This window comes from Enoplosus armatus, chromosome 16 (genome assembly GCF_043641665.1).
Source record: "Enoplosus armatus isolate fEnoArm2 chromosome 16, fEnoArm2.hap1, whole genome shotgun sequence".
In the NCBI taxonomy this organism is placed as follows: Eukaryota; Metazoa; Chordata; class Actinopteri; order Centrarchiformes; family Enoplosidae; genus Enoplosus; species Enoplosus armatus.
Window position 1 is genome coordinate 8,802,542 of NC_092195.1, and position 20,667 is coordinate 8,823,208.

Consider the following 20,667-nt stretch of genomic DNA (forward strand, 5'->3'; position numbering starts at 1 on the left):
TACACTTCCATAAACTTGAGGGACTCACAAGAGACATACTAATTGAAGAGTGGTCGGTCAATGCAGCAGGAGCTGATATATTCTTTTCTTTAGTCCCTAGACTGGGTTAAGCTCCAAAAACACCAGACGCTACAATGTGTTTCCTTACTGCAAAACCCTCTGCAAATTGCAGTTTAATTTTCAAGATCCAAATCAAGTAATGTTCTCTGATGGCTGCATCCACAACTGCAGTAACCAGTGTCTGGGTGTATGTCAGTCAGCAGCTCGGACTCTTTTCTGACCTTCACGGCTTCTAACGTCTCATTTTGGCTTCAGGTGGCCGAGGCTGGTCGACACACAGCTGCTGAGCAAAGGCAGCTCATAACCTCCATCTCACCCACACAATACAGTGAACCCATCTATCTGTCTGCCTGTGTGTGTGTGTGTGTGTGTGTGTGTGTGTGTGTGTGTGTGTGTCAGACCATTAAGTCCGATTCAGCAAGAGAGAGAAAGCCCTATAGCTGGAAAGGATAATGATGGAAGGAAATTACATTCTGGCTAGTGACTCCTCCCCTGAGTGTGTGTGTGTGTGTGTGTGTGTGTGTGTGTGTGTGTGTGTGTGTGTGTGTGTTGTTAGAAGGAGAATGAATGTGCAAGTTATCCAGTATGTATTACTAATATATTGAGTCTTCAGTTCATTTCTCTCATATTGTGATCAAGGTTTATTGTGAAATCCATCATGGGGACAGCTGCAGATTCACAAAAAAAGAATGATTCTGTTCTACAGTAATAGAGGCGCTAATCATGCAGTATAATGTTTGAACACTGCATTAAGCTGAACTACACTATCAAAACATTTTTAAAAAGATTTAAAAGTAAAGAAGAAGTATTCCTCCCCCATCTTCTGCTCTGTTTGTGAAAAGGTCAGCAGCAAATGGGATCAAAGTTGAAATGGACTGAGTTGTAAATGTGTGTGAGTGTTTCCACATTAATGTTTAACATACATATACACATAAACTGAACCAGAGACTTTGCAACTACAGTGTATCGTCTTAACCACTAGGCCACCAGGACACCTCTAAAATAAATCTTTAGCTGTGAAAAAATGTCTCACATGCACTAAGATATAAAACGTGCAACGAAACGATCTCAATTTGATGAAATGAGGCTTTCAGTAGATTAATAAGCTAATGTGGTGACTGTGCGTGACTGCTTAAAAAAGTAAAACTACATTTTGAAAAATCATAAGCCAATTGTGAATGTTTATTGTATATATTCTGTGGTCTTCATATTGAGTGCAGATGTGCAAATATAGAGTAAAATATGCAGGATACGGTGATACTAGCAGCTCTGTGAGGCTGTATGTGCTGTACTTGGCCCAGCGGTGCTTTGAGCTAAATGCTAATGTAAGCAAGCATAGTTTCTCAAGAACAACACAGGCCCTGTCTTTTGAGTCATGCATTCATTAATTATCAACAGCACCTACATTGGATAGATTGTGGAGAACTGAGAACCAGTGATATTTAAAAGGTAGTTCAGTTGCAATAAATGAGAAAAAAGGCTCACATCTACAGGCTCAGAAATGAATTGAACTTGAGTACAGCCTTCCTCTGATCTTTTCAACTTTTCATACTTACTTCTCCCACTCACTGAGGGAAATGATACTTTTTGGAGTCAGTGCAACTGTCATCTTAGAACAGGATCAACTTTTCTCAGTTTTGAACAAGCTGTTTCTTTCCCTCGCTCGCTGCTCCTCTCCCCCGTCTCTCTGCTCGCTACATTTTAACTAATCTCACTCTCATGTGTTCCTGAAAATGCCAGCCCTGGCTGCTACATAAAAGAAAAAAAAAATTAATCCCCGAAGGACACACACCTACCACAAACAACCCCAGTGCACTACGGTTTCCAGTGTGTATACGGAGCTTACAGTACTTACTGCTATCATACTGCATGGAATGGAAGCGCCTATCGTTTTTTTAATCTGTTTATGGGGAACCTGAACCACACAGACACACTAATAGGTCGAAGCTGGTGGTTTAGAGGCAGAAAACCACAGCTCGCCTGCTGGAAAGCTGTCATCTCCTCCTCTACCCCTGGCTGAGTGCTTACTCTGCACTGTTCATGCTTTATAATGCACAAAGACACACAACGCACACAGTTTCTCCCTCGCAACACACACACACACACACACACACACACACACACACACACACAAACCCATCATCCAAGGACATAGATAAACACACACTGTGAATATGGAAGCCTATAAAGTCTCATTTTCTACAGTCTGACACAGAATATATGAGACATAGTACACTCGAAGGCAAAGTCTCTGTCACACAATACACATACTGTACAGCGCACACACACACACACACACACACCTATACACAGTACAGTCCTGTGTGAGACTTCATGTCCCAGACTGCGCCTCTCGCAGTGGATCTAATCCGAATCCCTGCTGCTAAATCTGACAGGGACAGAGTGTGTGTGACTGTGTGTGACTGTGTGTGTGTGTGTGTGTGTGTGTGTGTGTGAGAGAGAGAGAGAGGGGGGGGGGGGGGGGGGTGGTGATGGGAAAGTGGAAACAAAACAGCTGATTAATTGCTGTGTGTATTTTTGCACTATAAGTGATGAGTGCATCTTTGGTCCCGCACATGCTGAGCTTTCATGAGCTCTCATCTGCTTTAATGTGTCTCCAGACTCACTAATCGCTCAGCAATATCCAATAGAAAAGCAGCTCTCACCTGCTGTCTCTCTCGGCAGCACCGCCCTCGATGACGGTCTTGACGAAGATGCCCAGTTTCTCCAGGCCTGCGTCAGCACCAACACCCATCCCGATGATACTGATCCCCAGGCCGTCTTCATCTGGAAACACACAGTTAAAGTGTGTGTCTGTGTCTCTATAAGTGTGTCATGGTACACAGTACGGTGAAGGGCCTCCATTTCCTAACTTTCCAATGAGCTTGGATCAAACCCAAAATGGCTCCTATTAAACTGATGTCAGGCACATAATTGATTTATTAATGGAGAAGAGGAGGAGACATTTACTACAGGTATGGTGGCCTTCACATAAATAGGAAATGTGCTGGATGGGAAATTCCCTTCCAGGGTAGCATCCATCCACATCCTCATTAAATATTCACGGGTTGCTAGGGTTACATAACAGATATTGGATGGTGAAATCCTACAATGTCTATTTTAGGTCCTCGTAATATTGGATTTCAACACAGAAAAGCCTCAACAGGAAAAGACATGTGAAGAGGACGCAATATCACCTCTTTGTAGCTCATGCTGGAGAACTAGGACAAACTGTGCCATACAATGTCTTTCAACACAATCTACTGTAAGGAGGTGTGTGGTGAACTGCTGAACTGAAACAGGAAGCTGAAAAGCAGTAAAATACATTTTCAAAATAAGATCGTTAATGGTTGGGCCAGAAATTCAAAACTTTGAGTCATATTGGGGGGAAAAGGGATAAACAAATACTAAAGGAAATAAATGAATGAAGTAATGAAGAAACAACCTGGAAATAAAGAAGAAAATCACACCTTTAATAAAAAATAAATAAAAAAAGACATCCCATATGTGGGTGATTCTGTCTACTGGGTATAACGGGTAACTGTCAGGATCCACCTCCTCCTTATGATGTTCTTTTAGATTCTCTTTCCCACCTTTCTCCAGCTCCACAGGGAAGAGCTCCAGTTTCTCCACCCTCTTCTCCAGCTCGTACTCTGCGGAGGAGGCCACAGGATCCACCTCTTCGTTACGACGGTCGTAGTCCTCGTTGGAGTAGGTGTTGAACACCTGGAGAGGGAGCACCAGGAGTTAACAGAAGTGGGCACACAAAATCCAGTATAGTAGTTGATTCACATGATAGAGGTAGAAATGGTTCCACCACCTCAGCAACATGATTCTGGATATTCAATGAATGTTGCACTTAATGACTTAAATGAATCAGATTTTGGTTTAAAATACACGCAGTTTACAGAGCTACACTTATCAACAATTAAAACTCATACAAATATGACAAGACACTTCTATCCTCTGATGATAACAGTAGTTGCTCTGCAGGCAGAGTAATGCTGCTACTTTACAAGTTTATGAATATGCATGGAGGTAAATAAGAGCTTTTGTGTTCCCAACCAACGCATTATCTAAGCAACAAAGCTAACAACACTGTGATAAATAAAGGCTCTTATAACAAAGCCACAACTACAACCACAAATCCGCCCATTAACCAACAGGAAGCTGTAGTGTAGAGAAACATAATGCGGTGATGGGGGAATAGGGAGGCCTTTCTCCTGAGCTGTGCAGCCCTCGTAGGGACCTCTCCTCCACTGAAAGAGTCAGCTGTCACTTCACATCTCATCCCAGCCAAGCGCCTCTCACCGCTCTCTGCACCGAAGAGGAAGAGGAGGAGGTGAGAGCGCTGTGCACAAGCAGACTCGAACGTGCATGCTGTTGTCACGTCTGTAGTGTGGTGTTCCTTAGCTGAATAAAGGGATGCAGTGTTCATTACGGGGATATGTAAACATGCACGCAAGCGCATGGGCACGCTTGGATGGTGATATAAGCGTCATGCCGGCTGTTACCTGACACATGCACACACACACACACACACACACACACTGGTTTCAGCTGCTACTATTAAAATCGAGAAACTGGCAACTTTCACCACATGGTGTTGTCTCCTACAAGCAAGGAGTTTGGGGGAAGGATCTCACACATTTAGCTTGATGACGTCAATTATCAAAGTTATTCCCAACACTGCATGCAACATCTAGTGTAGGTCTGATTCATGTGATCGCAGATTCACATGAATCAGAACTACAGTAGATGAGGGAAATGAACCGCCACGCACTGCCCTGAGGATGCAAAAGACATCTTGTTCCCAGAGAGTTTTATAACATCCACCCTACAGTCACTTCCTGCCCTGACCTCTTTAGATGGTGAAAGAGGAAAAAGAGGATATTCTCAGCAGAGATCAATAAGGCGTCATGTCACATCACATGTATTGACTAAAGCCTAAAGCCAGATTTATGTCCGTCACTTGGCACGTATGCGCGCAGAAATGGAAATAGAGGTCTCGTCTGTGTGAGGTCATGACATGTGCAATAAATACAATAGGCTTCTGTCATCAATATTTTAGTATTGTTGAAACTGTGAAAGTTAACGATAACAAGAGAAAACACATTCAAAACACTAAAAAAATGCATGACAAATGTCAGTCGAGATATTTGTGCTTTTAGTTACACGTTTCATGCTGTAGCGGATGCAGTGTGGGTTTGACTAATACATCTTACCACATGATAAAGAAGCAACAAACAACATTAAATAGGCTCAATAAATGGCCTCCTGTTGAAGAGACACTGTGTAGGTTGTACACACAGCATGGGCACATTGATGTAGCGTGATGCTGTCAGGGTTGGTTTCTGTTCTTTCCTCTGTGAGAGCCTGCGTGAGCTCTATCCATGACCTCCATGTCATCAATCATTCAGTGTGATCAACAGCCCCCCTACATTATTAATGCTCGCATGCACACACACACACACACACACACACACACACACACACACACACACACAGACATGCATTTACTCACGCACACATCCATACACACAAACATGTAAATAATGTTGCGCATAGCATTAAAGAATTATAAAAGCCAATACACACACACACACACACACACACACACACACACACACACACACACACACACACACACACATAATAAATACCAATACCGAATGCTAACACCAGCACTTGCACTGTCCTGGATGCGATGCTACCATTGGCACTCACTACACTCTCTAATGGCCTCTCTCTGTCACTGTGAGCGATCTACAAACACATTAGCATGTGGCCGGTCAGAGGGAGAGAGAGAGAGAGAGAGAGAGAGAGAGAGAGAGAGAGAGAGAGAGAGAGGTCAATAGGAGAGATGAGGGCAGGCGAGGGTGGATCTGTGAGAGAAGGCCAGCGAAGATGAGACAGAGGAGGTGCAGTGATGGAGATAGATAAGAAAAGGGCAGGAGGGGGGATTCAAACAAAATCTGAGAGACAGATGAGCTGAGAAGGAAAAGGATGGACAACAGAGCAATAGTGACTGAGAGAGGGAATGACAAAATAATCAAAGAGAATGCACAGGGGAAATAAGAATGGGTAGGTCGAAAGAGAGTGAACGAGAAACAGAGACAGGCTACACCAACAAATGGAAAGCATTTACCCACAAGATAAAGAAAGCTGACGGTTGTTTTTTCTTTTGACGGAAACTACCGGTATCTCCAGATTGTCCAAACGACTCCTGGCTTGAAATGCCATGTTCAATATTAAGGCACCCGAAGAAATAACACCCTTACTTAAAAAATAATAAAAAGAGGTAGAAGAGCTTGCTGAAATGTGGAGGTCAAAAAAACTGACCCTTTTAGGTTTACTATATGTCGAGCAAAATGTCACATTTCTCTTCTTAGATGGGATGTATAATATATTCTTCTCTGACAATAATTTGATTTTGCTCTGGAAAAACAAAAACACTTTTTGACTTGTAACAGGAGAGATTGTGAGTAGGTACAGTAATGTGTGCGACTGTGTTTGACCTTGGCAGTATGGTAGGATACTGCTGCCTGCTGCTTGTTTTACTACAGGGAGCTGAAAGTACAGGACCAGGCCTGCAGCTGGCAACCACAAGTCTGACAGCTGTGGAACAGACAACCTATTACCTATATATATAAATATACACTACATCTGCCCTTCACGAAAATTCTTTTGCCATGCTGGCGACATGGCTCTAGGGACGGCAAGGTTGGTCTGTCGGTCAGTCGGTCAGTCCACCACTTTAGTCCAGACTGAAATATCTCAACAACTATTACATGGATTGCTGAGACATTCATGATGCCAAAAGGATGACTTCTACTGACTTTGGTAATACTGTCCAAATTGGTTTTTGACCAAATACAAATAATGACATTCCCATCAGCCTAAGCTGTACGTTTGGAGCTAATTAGCAAAATATTAGCACGCCATCACTCTAAAATAAGATGGTGAACATGATAGTGGTTAAACCTGTTAAACATCAACATGTCAGCATTGTCACTGTGAGCATGTTAGCATGCTAAAGTCAAGTCTAAGTGCAGTCTCACAGAGCTGCTAGCATGGCTCGAGACTCTAGCGAAAAGTTATTATTGGCTTTTACACGAGGTACAATTTGAGATAAACGAACACGGTGAGAAAACTTGACAGAGCAGACACAACCCAAAATCGTCTGTATGTAGGGGCAGACTCAAGAGACAAAGTAAATCTTGACCACCAAAGGTAATATATCAATACACTGACCAATATAATCCAATAAACAGATCATTGGAAACAGCCATCTCAGAGCATTTCATCCGTATCTGCTTTGATCCTCATCACGTCAAGATGACAAATACCTTCAAATTTCCACTTCCAAGTACAGTCGCTGTGTGCTGAGGCAGGTCATCATGCTCAATTGTAATTCAATTTTAACTGGAGAGGGAGCCCACAAGGATTATATATAATATAATGGTAGTATAATGGGCCGTCTCCCCATGTGGTGCCCTTCTGGAACTGAATTGGAAAAGTCTTTTAGAGGATTAAACACAACACACAACCATTTACATGTAAATATATTCCTCTACACTGAATGCACTTTCTTTCAAGCTTAACGCACTGCTGGAAGAAAAAAGCCTTATTTTCAGATGGCTGGCCACATATATTTAAAATCATAAAATAGGGTTTTAAATAGTATGTTTATGGACTCTGGGGTAATGATGTTTGCTGAGTACAGCTAAATCTAAAACTCCTGTATGTGGTTTACATAATGGTAATACATGCAGGAATCACAACATCCTCATGAGATGGGAGGCGGTAAATGCACTCATCATCTTACAGCAACTCTTTCAGTGTAATATCACTTGTGATGCACCCACACTAGATACAGGCACACCTCCCTCTAACATACACTGTAAAGTCTGATAATGACTATCTGTCCTCTCTGTATCAACCAATATCTCTCCTCTTCCTCCACTTGTCCTCATCTTTCATCCATACAACACACTGATTGATGCCCCTGACAGCAAACACACACACACACACACACACACACACACACACTTTTGCATTTTGTCAGTAATCAAACACCTTACAATGGAGTTACTGGCGCTTAAGTGCAGACAGCAGTTCTGCTTAGGCATTCACAAACTGGCAGTCTTGCTATCTGATCTCCAGGCCTCGCAGGAGGTTGGAGGGAGTTTGGTTTGACTCTTCTGAAATGCGGTTTCACTGTCATTTGTGGATGCTGCTGCAGCTGCTGTGGCAGACGCCCTCAGCCACTGACTTGTTTAAAGCTGAGCCCTCTCATTCAGTATAAGTGCCTCTCGCTCTCTCTGTCTTTGTATGTGGGTGTTGAGTATGTATGCTAAAAATGCACATCAGGTAACGATATGAGTATGCATGCAGGCTTTTGTTTGCATGTGTGTGCAGCCGGTTGAAGTTTCATTGCAGGTACATGTCTGCACGTGTACACGCCAAGCTGGTGTCCTGAATCGAGATTCATCTCGCTGGCTATGATGCTAGATGACAACCCCTAAGCCATATAATGTCAGTCTGTCTGGATAGCTGTTCAGCTAGTCTGATGGCTCTTGTCTGGGACAGAGAAGCAGGGATTAACCAAGGGCCCACTAAGCCAGCTAACAGGGGAGGAGAGAGGAAGAGGGAGCAACAGAACATGGGGGTAAGGCTGGAGGAGAAAGAGGTAAAAAGGGAGATAACATTTGGATGGGAAAGAGAGGAAGGGTCAGAATGAGAGGCGGAGATGGGAGACTGGTGGACAAAAAAAAGAGGACAAATGAGGGGACACAAGAAGAAATGCAGGAAGCATTAAGATGATGCGAAAATGGAGGAGTAGTAAATGAAAAGGATGGGAGGCGATATCCACTGAGAGAGAGAAACAGAGTGACTCATATGATTCATGGGTTAGAGCAGCAGCAGACAGGGAGGCTATTGAAGAGTCAAACAGGCAATGGGAGAGACAAGAAAAAGAAAGAAAAGAAAGTGAAAAAAAAGGAAAAGCTGAGGAGCGGGCAGGGCTAGGGGTAATTTGCTCCAAGGGTTGTTTGAGTCCCTGCCTAAGATGTCACGGCATGGCGCCCATGCCCGGCCAACCGCCTCTGATGGTATTAAACCGGCCTTCGGTGTGCCGGTGCCAGTGTTGTCGCCTGCCCTGCGCCTTCCAGACAGTGGACGCTGCCCAGGGCAATAAGAGGCTGGAAAACCCAGGCGAAATGTTCCTGCTGCTGTGGTGCGAGGCCAGCAAACCCTGCAGTGGATTAACTACAGTCTGGCACATGCACATAGACACACACACATAGACACACACAGCGTGCTGTGTCTGCGACAGCTCAGCACATTTGCATTCCATTACTTCTACCTGTGGCCACCCACCCACTGACACAACACCGTGCCGGAGATCTGACAGGTGCTGAAGAAAGTGTCTGGATGCTGACGGGACCAGACAGTTGCTGATGATGGAAATGAATTCATGTCTTGCGAGAACAGACCGAGACTGACAGATATAAAGAGGTGGAGATGGAGAGAAGTGAGAGTGAGAAAAGAGAGAAACAAACACAAAGATATGTGAGAACATGCAGGATTTTACAGTCAATTCAAGGCCAACCTTTCTGTCATCTTGACATATACATCACCCTCGCCTGAGGAAGTGACACTGGCTTTTGACATGATGGGGAATGTCACAATCTACCAAGTCAGCATTTCTTTTTTTTAACTTCAGATGGAGCTTCTGCATACAGAGTAGACGCACATACTGTTCGTACAAGTGGGGAGCTTTGAGAGAAATACACTGCCATGATGTACTGTTTTCAAAATGTAATTAAGATTTAATTTCAGTGTTGTTTTTTCATTCAAAAGGAGCAAACTCAGCTCAGCTTTGTTCAGCTGCTGTTGTTTTCTGGCCTATTCAGTCCACTGTTTAGAGCACAATACCACTGGGTGAAGGAGAGTAATTATACGCACGTCATGTAACGCCTGCACTTACTCCGAGCCACAAAAGTTTAATTATGACAATGTTCGATCCTACTTCTCGTCAGCTCACAATGTTTGAAAAATGGAAACCGCACCCATATTTATATATCATGACCACCAATAGGCTGTGGAGCTCTATGATGGCAGGTCTGGTTAACCATCCAAACCGCCCAGGGTGATAAACTTCCACAAAACAAAGCCATACTTTAAAATATCAAACATATATCTTACAGTATATATAAACACTATATCTGGACCACAGAGAATGAGGGAGAGAGAGAGAGAGAGGGGCCAGCTTTAAACAGGGGCCAGATAATAGTAAACAACTGCAACTGAATGGCTGCAGACAATGCCCTGCTTTATTCCATGTCTTGGCCATATACAGTGAGTGGGATGCTGGGATCAGAAGTAGCGGAACAACAACATGTTGCTTGTCACAGTACTGATGCCCTAATGCCCACTTGCTATGCTATGTGATTCATTATGCTGTAACAATGACTTGGTTTGGGACCACAATCAGTATTCATATGTCTACACAGCATAATAACCACTCTGTATGAAGTGGAATAATTCTGCTTGTGGCACAGATCTCCACAAATGTGAGAAAGTATTAGCAGTAGCTGGTTTTTAGGAGAGAAATCAGTCCACGTGTTGATATTTCAGCGTTTGAATGAGTTTAAATTTAGACAGTTCACCTTAATCATGTTCCTGACTCACTATAAACAAGGACACGATGACAGTGCAGCAGTCTGAGCCTTCCTCGGCATCGGCTTAGCAAACACTGAGAACATTGTGTCACTGAAGCACTCTGTTTTTTTTACTGCAATAAAAAAAATGGGAGAGCGCTGATGATATCATTAGCAGGGGACCAGATTGGGTAGGTGAGGATTAAATGATGGTTCATGACACAGTCCACTGTGTGGCAACTCACCAGCTTCAAAAACCGCAAGGCACGTCTCGCCTTTCCTGGGTCATTAAATATGCATCCCCCAAGGAGGATCGGGTGGCACCGAAACAAGCAAACAAAAACACAGATGCATTAATAATGGAGTCCCTAAGCTACATGTGCGCACAAATACGCACATACCCAACATCCGAGTTTGGAGTAGTTGTACCTGTCAGAGATAAGAGAGGAAAAAATCCTTTGAGTCATGATGATGTGCTTTTCCATTCATAGCTTGACTACAACACAAAAACACACCATTTTATGAATGTTTGGGCTGAATTTTAATGTATGATACAAAGACCACTGCTGGATTGTTTATGCTGACCTTTTAGCTCAAATATCTGCATTATAATATTTAAAGCCATCACACGTTCTACACTACTGCATGATTTGCAAGGACTCTAGCTGTTAGTCAAGATCTTTGCCTCCTCGAAAGAGGCTTAACCAAAATATCCGACTGCCGTTCTGCCTGAGCTCAGCCGCTGTTTTTGCTGGTCTAACCAAAATGTCAGCTGTTGTACAGCTGCTGTAGCAGAGTGTTGGAACTCTCTCCCAACAAAACCCTGTTCTCTCCCATCATGCCCAGCCACAGATTGCATATTTAGGAGGTCGACAGCCAGCTTCACTCAGCTCGCAGAGGGAAAACACTAGAGCTCAGGGCAGAAGGAAGATGCTATAGAATTTAGCAATTAAGAGATATACAGATACAGAAAGTCCTGTAATACAAATAATATGGCAAAATACCATTTAGCAGCAGTTTTTCCATATTATGAGTTGTGTTTTAGTAGAGTTTGTCTCATTGAGAATGATTGGAGCAGAGGACATATATGTCTGCAAAATGGCTTTTATCTGAAAAGGCATCCACTGCAAAACTAGACTATACTGAAGGAGGCTAAGCTGTAGCAATACGCTGCAGACCTAAATACTATTTACAAATGACAAAATGCCAAAATCCATGTCAGTATTGGTTCCAGAATTCGAGCTATGCTGTTACACATACATCATCAGCCAGAAAGACAGACTGCCCTAAAGTAGAGCAATCCTTTCCATCAGAAAACACGGTCACCAAGCAAAGTTCCTGGCTGGAGGCCATCTCATTTGAGCTTGTGAAGCACACGACTGTGTCAGGTGATGCTCCAGATAAGGATGATATAAGGGCTTGATGTACTGTTGATGCATGTAACATTTAAACAGTTGTGTATAGTAGGGAGGACAGGCCAGAAGTTACATCCTGACAAATAGTCTCTGTTGACATGTGCTGTATTAAGGGCGGTCAAATGAGCTCCCAAAAGAAATAACTGTCTCTTGATGCCTGGCAAGTCTGTGGAACGGCGCTGGGAGGGTGCTAGTTGGCCGTTTCTAAGCATCAGCGACTTTGTCTTTATGTTCTGTCATGCTCCAGTAAAGTACAAGATGAGTCTCTGAACTGATTTGATGTACTGCAGCCTGAGATGCAAACCGGCAGTACAACGGAAAATGTGTGTTTTTAGTGGGATATAATCTGCAAGCACGAGAATATCAGCCCGAGGCCGGGGCGGGTTTAGAGCTCTGGTTCCTAGCAGTAATACACTGTACATGTTTATTCAGTATAATATATGAATGCCAAATAAACAGCTTTAAATAATATAATGACCAAAAAAATGAGTGCTACCGTTCTGGCCCTGCCCCTGGTCTGAGGCGAATGAGTCATATAGGTGACCTCATAAATCTTTGACCTTCCATCCTTTTAAATACAGGGAACTAAATCTCTAAAAACAAAATAAAACAACCATCCCTTCTAAGTTGCAGAATAACACACCAGTCAAAACATCTAGTAAAAGGCATACAAAAAGGTACAAAGTCTTTCGGCTACGAAACCAATGCCACAGAGAAGAGGAGTGACACACATCTATCATATTGATTACGGCTCTGAGCTCAGATCTGTGCTACTCAGCATTCAACTAACAATGCAGCAGCAGAATCTAATGGACAAAACACCAGTGTCTTTGATATAGTAACACACATCATGCAGAGTGGAGGGGCTGATTACAGAGCCACTTCAGAGGCCGTTTAACCGGTGCTCCACTCATCACATCTGCTTAATTCCATTAAGATATCACGGTGTCTCGACTGATGAAAATGCGTTTGTCTCTACAGGCACAAAAAGTATCATTAAAAAGATGATATAAATGCCATTCACGTAGAGAGAGGGAGAGAGGAAAACAAGAGGAGACTGACACAGCAGACTGCGTGCAGAAGGAGAAGACTTCTTCTGTCAAACTCCTGGGGTGCGGTTCAACACAGAGAGAAAGAAAACACCCTGCATGGAAAGAAATCTGCAACAAGTATGAGATGGTTAAAAGCTTTGGGGATTGGTTTGCGATCAAGGCTGAAATTTTGAAAACGCTGAGAGAACCACACAGGGGAACTGAACGCTGGCTGAGATGTGTGCGATACCTTCAGATCAAACATCGTATTCTCAATGTCATATCAGCTGCACACATAACATACTTTGACAACAGGACATCAAAAGTGCGACAGAAGATTGAATCTACTTCAATACTACTACATCCATCTATACGCCTCAGACTGACAAATCAAACTACAGGTTCTAATGTCAAAGATAAAACCAGTAGCTTGAATGAACATGAGATCTGATTCTCTTCTGTAGGTCAGCGCCTTCGGGAGGGCAGGCCTGCCTCCGCCTTGGGCAGCTCAAAGCAGTCACTTCTCACTGGGTCAGCCAGGATGAAAGGATGTGGAAGTAATCATTAATAAAAACCAAAGAAAACCTGCATGTGCATTAACAATACCAAAAGTCAGGAGCCACAGTAGAGGCACAGCAGTACTTTGAGCTAAATGCTAGCGTCAGCATGCTAACATGCGCACAATGGCAATTCTAATATGCTGATGTTTAGCAGGTATAATGTTCACCATCTTTGTTTAGCGTGTTAGCATGCTAACATTTGTAATTAGCACTAAACGCAAAGTACAGCTGAGGCTGATGGAAATTGCATTTGTTCAGCAGGTATTTGGTCATACACAAGACATTTTGACCTAATGATAGCGCTCGATGAAGTCAGGGGATCACCAAAGTTATTCCACAGTTTATCCTGAGGCGAGCATGAATATGTGAACCAAATTTCATGGCAATCTATTCAATAGGAAATATAAAGGTCTGTACCAACAGTTGTTGAGAAATGTAATTCTGGACCAAAGTGGTGGACCATCCGGACAACTGACAATGCTATCCATGGACCTGTGCCACTAACATGGCTAAAAATTCAACACAATAATCTGCTTCTTTGGGCATCTGAAGTCAGTGTGCACGTTTACAAAATGTTGCCAAAAGCTGGATGTGTGTCATCTTTTCCCTGTGGCTGCCATGATGATTTCTAAAATAATTAAGCTTTCAAAGCTGGGATGTTGAAAATATTTATCCGCTTTACGGGACAAGACTGAGAAATAGTACACAAGGGGAGGGAACATTAAGTATTAGATTATAAGATGGCAGTTTTTTTTCAAGGTCTCCTCCCACAGGGGTCAAGCTGGACTCGTGCGGGGCACAGGGCTGAGAAAATAGCTTTGTCTGTTTGACTATATAGACGAACAAAAGACAGAACCCTGTTTGTGCCTCGTGTGCTGAGAGGAGGGGGGCATATGATGGAGAAGTGGGAGGGGTGCATATCTAATTGTGCTTGTGCATCTGTGTAAAGGGGGAGCAGTGCCTCTCTTGAATATTCTGTATGATGAACGAGCGTCGGCCCTTTTCATAGAAAACATAAGCCTTGAAACGACAGACAACAACAGAGGAGCATATTCCCCCCGCCTGTCCGACCTAAATGAGACAACAAGCAGTATAGTGCTCACTTTCACAGTATAATGAAAGTAAAATTTGCTAAACTGATCTCAAGAAATGATCAAAAACAGGTTTTGTAAAAGTCTTTCCTGAAATATAAAATAGTATTTGTTAAATATCAAAAACATACATTTCTATTACATTTGATGCAATGTTTAAGCCAGATGATGTAAGAATTCAGGAAATGTATGCTTGTGATTGTGTGTGTTTTCATGCACGTGTGGTGAGTCCTGAGTGGCAGGAAAAGAGAAAGACGCAAAAGGACACACATTGCAGAGACAGTGCAGGGTAATTAGTGAGCCGACATCACATTTTCTCCTCAGAATAACTGGGCTAATTGTTCTGGTTCGTTACAGCATGTTAATAGGATTTCTCTTCAACCTGTGGAATGTTTGTGTTAGCTCCAAATCTTTCATACATAAATCTCACTCTCTCGATCACCACTGTGCTGCCCTCATATGTTACATGTACACACTCACACAAAAATCACTTGTGTGTCAACAGACTGAAAATCTCAAAAATAAAAATAGATTTCACGAATTAAATAAATAGGATAAATAGGAAAATGGCATCCTGAAGCATGTTGTTGACTGCTACAAATGCTAAGCTTATTGATTCTAAATGCTTGAGGATAAAGACTGAAAAATATTTCCTTTAATCTTTCCAATCCACAAACAACACTGGCTGCATTGTATCCAACTCAACACTGAAAACAGTATCAAATACTTAAAGACAGATGATGTAACAGACACTATGGAAAAGCTATTTCTATTAATTGAAAAATAAGGGGTGCTGCTTGTTACCAGGGACATGAAACTCTGTGGGAATTGGGCTTTATGGCTGCATTTTCAGCAGAAACAATGACCTTTTATCATAAGTAAAACCTTTTTGTGGTATAATTACCACTTTTCCAGCTCCTGTGAAATCCCTGTGGGATGGATGGTAAAACCGCACGTAATCTCTAGCCATAAGTCTACTGACATAACTGACATAACGGAAACAACAAGGTTAAATACTCCACACACACAAACACACACACACACACACACACACACACACACACACACACTATATTCTACTATATTCTGTATATACATTATATTTTAGCAATTCATGTAGACTCTGCTACTGAAATGTACAAAATAAATAAATGGATTCCTCATTTGAGACGGGACTGCCTGAGAAAAACAAACACAGTATCTTGTGTGAAAACCGTGTGGGTGCAGAACCAGCATGACTAACACATGCACAGATGTTCTGCTCATGAACACGTCAATTTCCCAGAGGGTGATGCTTTGACCCTCAAGCTCCGCATCACAAAATAGCTACAATCCCTGCCATCGGAGAGCAATAGTTACAATATATGATCATTTGCTGTTTTATCTACAAAAAAAGAAGATGGATTTAAAACACTATCACACACAATAAAGGTCTTACGACGATAAAGATTACTCAAATCAGATTATTTTATCATGATCATATGACCTCATAAAAATGTATGTGAAAACAACAAAGCTAACCACAATGAGTAGTACAACAGTAAGTATAAAACTATAAAAAGGAAGCTCTGAATACAATATTGGCCCTCTGTTGTTTTAACCTACTTTTGATAAGAGCTGCACAAAGGCTTTTATGTTGGATCGTGTTCAGTGTGTTTACACAATTAAGGCCTCTACAACAGTCTTGTTCAGAACCCAACTTACCGTAATGGGAGAAGTGCTGAAGCAAATCTTCCTCTTCGGAGGGATGTCCTCTTTGTTTTCTTGCGGTAGACCAGGAATCTCAGTCAGGTCAGAGCCCGGGTCGTAGACAATATCCTCATCATCTCCATAGAGGTCATCCTCAGGATCCGTGCAGCTTTCCCCCCAACCCTGGTAACAGGCGTCTCCATCTGCGTTAAAAATAACCCGCTCATTTCCAGTGTATTCCTCATCAGGTTCTTCCACCTGGTCCTTTGGAGATTCAGAGGGCTTGTCTTCACTTGAACCATCCCCATCCTCCTGGCTTTCCCCAGCAGGAGTAGTTGGGGTCGGCAATGGCTCAGGGGTTGCATCTTCAAAAGCTTCAAAAGCTTTGTCGGTAATAACAGAATCATCTGTAGGTTTTGAAGCTTTGGAAACCCCAAGATCATCAATATGTTTTCTTGTTTCTGAAGATTTCTCCTCTTCTTCACAAGAACCATTGACCTGGCTTCCGTTGGTGGTGACCCCAGAAAGATGCCGTCTATCTCCGCCCCTAGTCTCAACTTTGTCTGCTTTGTCTTGGGTTTCTTCCTCTTGTGGTACTGGTTTCAGGTCCGAAGTCTCTGTCCCAGGACTGGGGCTCAGAAGGTCCTCAGAAGACGAGGATGCAGGAAACTTTCCCCCTATCTTGTTCCGGTAGATTCCACGAACTGGAGATTGTCGTGAATCATCCTCACTGAGGTCACCTCCATGTCGCTGGAATCCGTCTGGTGAGTAGAGGGCTCGTCTGCTGACTCCTCTGCAGGGTGCTCCTTGGTTATGGTGGTCGACATTTTCAAAAACAGCACTGAGCTGACTAACAGTCGGTGAGGACGCCTCTGTTCTGGAGCAAAGTGAGTCCAAGGAGTCTGTGCTGCCTCGATTCGACCTTGCACCTCGCCAGTCATCGAGGTGCTCATGGGAACCTCTTTTATCACGTCCGTATGGAAAGACTGGTGATTGGGACTGGTCACGTGACTGTTGCTCAAACAGCTTCCTGGTTTCAGAAAACTTTGCTCCAGCACCTCCAACTCTGTCAGTTGACGAGGAATGCTGGAGTTTTATCACTGATCCATCGGACTTGTTGATGAAGTTGGTGGGCTTGACCAGCTTTTGCGGCGAGGAATCATCACGACCGCTGGCCTTCGCGGTTGGATTTTCTGAGCCCATCTGCATGAACATGTCCTTAATGCGACTGACATGGCTGCCATACTGGCGGCCCCTCGGTTGTTTCACCCGTTCGAGGTCTTTGGGCTTGGGGTCTCCATCGATCCGAGGCTGGTCAAAGGCCTTCTTTAGTGCCTGAAACTCAGCCCGGTAGGCATTACGGTGGGGGGAGGCACTCCGGAGGCTGGTCCTCTCCCCCGAGGCCTCCGTCTTCAGCATGATGATGTCTTTGGATTCAAAGGGGATGTCAGCATCGCCTCATTAGAATATGTGAGTGAGGAGTCTAGTTTGACCTACCACAGCGCTGCCTAATCTGATCCAGTTTATGTTAAAGTTCCTGTAGGTCCATTCACACCTGCAGAGATAAAAAGAGACGTTAAAGATACAAACATTTAGTAACACTGCATGATGATGTGAGTTCAAGAGAGATAACTACTTCAACATGAACACAATAACATAAGTGGCAGTTTCTCATCAAAATGATGATTACAAAGCTTGAAAAAGAGATCATTTTCACTTTCCATCAATAACACTATTAAGAGACATGGGTTCCAAATGAATTACAGATGCTGAATGTATGACATAAAAGCTCTCAGTACAAGTGCAGTAGTTATGAAAGCATATTGGACTCTAAAAGCACTGATGATGTTGTCTTTTCAGCATTGCTGCACCTTGTTTACCTTCTCAAATCAATACTCACTGTAGACATCAGTGAAACAACTTGAGCTCTTTATGTTTGAACTGGTGCTATGCTGAAAGAAATATTATTGTTTTCGTCTCATTTTCTTCTTCTCTTTTCTCTCCCCCACTCCCTCTGTTTTCTATAGTAAGCTGTGACCCTTGTTCACTGCCACATCCCACAGCTCTCTAAACCATCACTGACATTATGGTGGTTCCTCCTAAATGCCAGCCCTCACACAAAGCACTGCATGGTAGATACAACCTTTACTGCAAAGAGATAGTGCTGCTGAATGCACCAAGAAACTGTTGATAGCAAAATTACAAAGCATTTCATGAACTGAAAGACATGCAGTTTAAATGTTGAGATAATGCCTTTGCCCACCATTACAATATTACTGGCTTAGAGCAGTTAAATATTCCATACATACAGCCATTAATGTTTAATCCTGTTTGGAAATGCAATCCACATAGAGGGGGATGATATATGACACAATAAAGCTGACAAAAAAAACACAAACATTCATCAGGGACACAGAGAATCCATTAATCTAAGTTGTGCTGAAACCCACAGCCTGAATGGTATGGATGCATCAGCAGCACCAGCAGCAGCAGTGGCTGAAACCTAAACGTCCTGGTTCAATATTCATTATTCACCATGCTGGACTCTTACTGGTACACCATAACACCTATGTGAAATCCTTGTGCAATAATGCATCCGTTTGAACTTGAGGGACATCCTGTGCTGCTTCGGAGGATATTGAACGGAGGGAAATAAAGTTAAAGGTGAAAGATGAAAGATGAAATTTAAGGCTTTAACATTGTGTCAGCGGGATCAGACAATCAGGCAGAGCCGCACATCAGCCACACCGCACACAACATGACAGCTCCGGTTCTGACACTGTTAAACCTTTATTTATCCACATTTCTCCTCCTGTGCAGACTTATGCAGGGGCAAAAATACAGATGACTAACCTCTCTGTATGATTACCAGAAGAGTGAGTGAGTTAACTGTTAACCACAAACCACAGCGGATGTTGCTCCAATGTTACAAAAACAAAAGAGTCAGACTTACATTCATGGCTCCGGCTTCGTTTGACGCGTGATATAAATAAAACTGTAATCCGGAGGATGAACTCGTGCAAAATATGGAAGCTCTCGTTGCAAAAACCTTTCGATTAAAAAAGAACATTTCCATCCCACGCTCGTAAATCGTCCGGGGACAGAATATCGCCACTACAGAAACGTCTGGACACACTACAGCCGCTTCAACGCCATTGCAGGCAGCGGGTGATGCTGCCAGTCGCACTGTAGGGGTGTCGGTGCAGTTTGGCAGCTCATCCCACCGAGAGCTGCACTGTGGCAGCGTTTGCAGGACGGCAGCGTCCGATATGCGTCTGCAGCACAGCAAAGTAAACGCTGCTTAGCTGTAATGATAGCCGGTGATTTGCAAATGTAAAGCCCCATGTGACAGGTGCTAAAACCTGAACTGCGGCAATGGTTTGGTCCGATAATCTGCCGCGCGGAGGGGGTTTCAGCGAGCTGCAGTCTGGCATAAATACCAGCACACGGCAACTGTAACTTTACCCTGCTGCTTATTGTTCATCTGTGGGGTTTTGGGTGGGGTAGATAGGGTCAAGGACCACTCAGGCTATGTGATGGGTGTTCAGGGTTTCTCAAAATGTGGTGTGAGGACCACCAGGGGGCCTGGTGGAGTTTAGAAGGAGGGTAGGGCCAGAAAAATGTGTTTGATTTCACTGTTAATTCATATTCATTAAAAACCAGTCTGTTGAGGAAATATAAGGATAATTGATTAAACATGTCATGTCAGTCTATATACAGGTGCAACTGCCACGTTCATTTTGCCAAATTCAATGATATTGAAGCTGAACACACCAAACACTATCTCACACGCTCCACATGGCTAAATGCATATTTAAAAATGCTATGATTTCTACAGTTAATCTGTTGGCATGAATATTTTAACAGCCATATATTAAAGAAGATCAGAGTGGAGAAGATTCTAGCTGGCTGGGTCACTCAGGAGTCAACAGAAACAGCCTAAAGCACGGGACTGAATTCATGTGATAAAGCACTAGAAAGGAAGCTTTGTCAACACCCAAATGTCTGATTATTTCAACAAACAGCACAGAGTTATATAACTGATTTTGATGTGTTATAATGCATGGTATTGTTGCTCCATATTTTGTGAGGACAAATTACAAGTTATAAATTCAATTCTTAATCCGAGTCTAATCATAATTCATTCAAAATGTAAG

At 43.0% G+C, this 20,667-nt stretch overlaps 1 protein-coding gene across 1 annotated transcript in view; it reads right to left on the minus strand.

Moving 5' to 3' along the window:
* Window positions 1-17,929, minus strand: part of ppp1r9a (protein phosphatase 1, regulatory subunit 9A) — a 41,656-nt gene extending 23,727 nt beyond the window's left edge. The window contains exons 1-3 of the mRNA XM_070921504.1: window positions 16,526-17,929; window positions 3,654-3,786; window positions 2,727-2,847 (exon numbers count right to left, since the gene is read on the minus strand). Of these exons, the coding sequence (XP_070777605.1) occupies window positions 2,727-2,847; window positions 3,654-3,786; window positions 16,526-17,929 (1,658 nt within the window). The remainder of the gene's footprint in view (window positions 1-2,726; window positions 2,848-3,653; window positions 3,787-16,525) is intronic.
* Window positions 17,930-20,667: the final 2,738 nt, after the last annotated feature.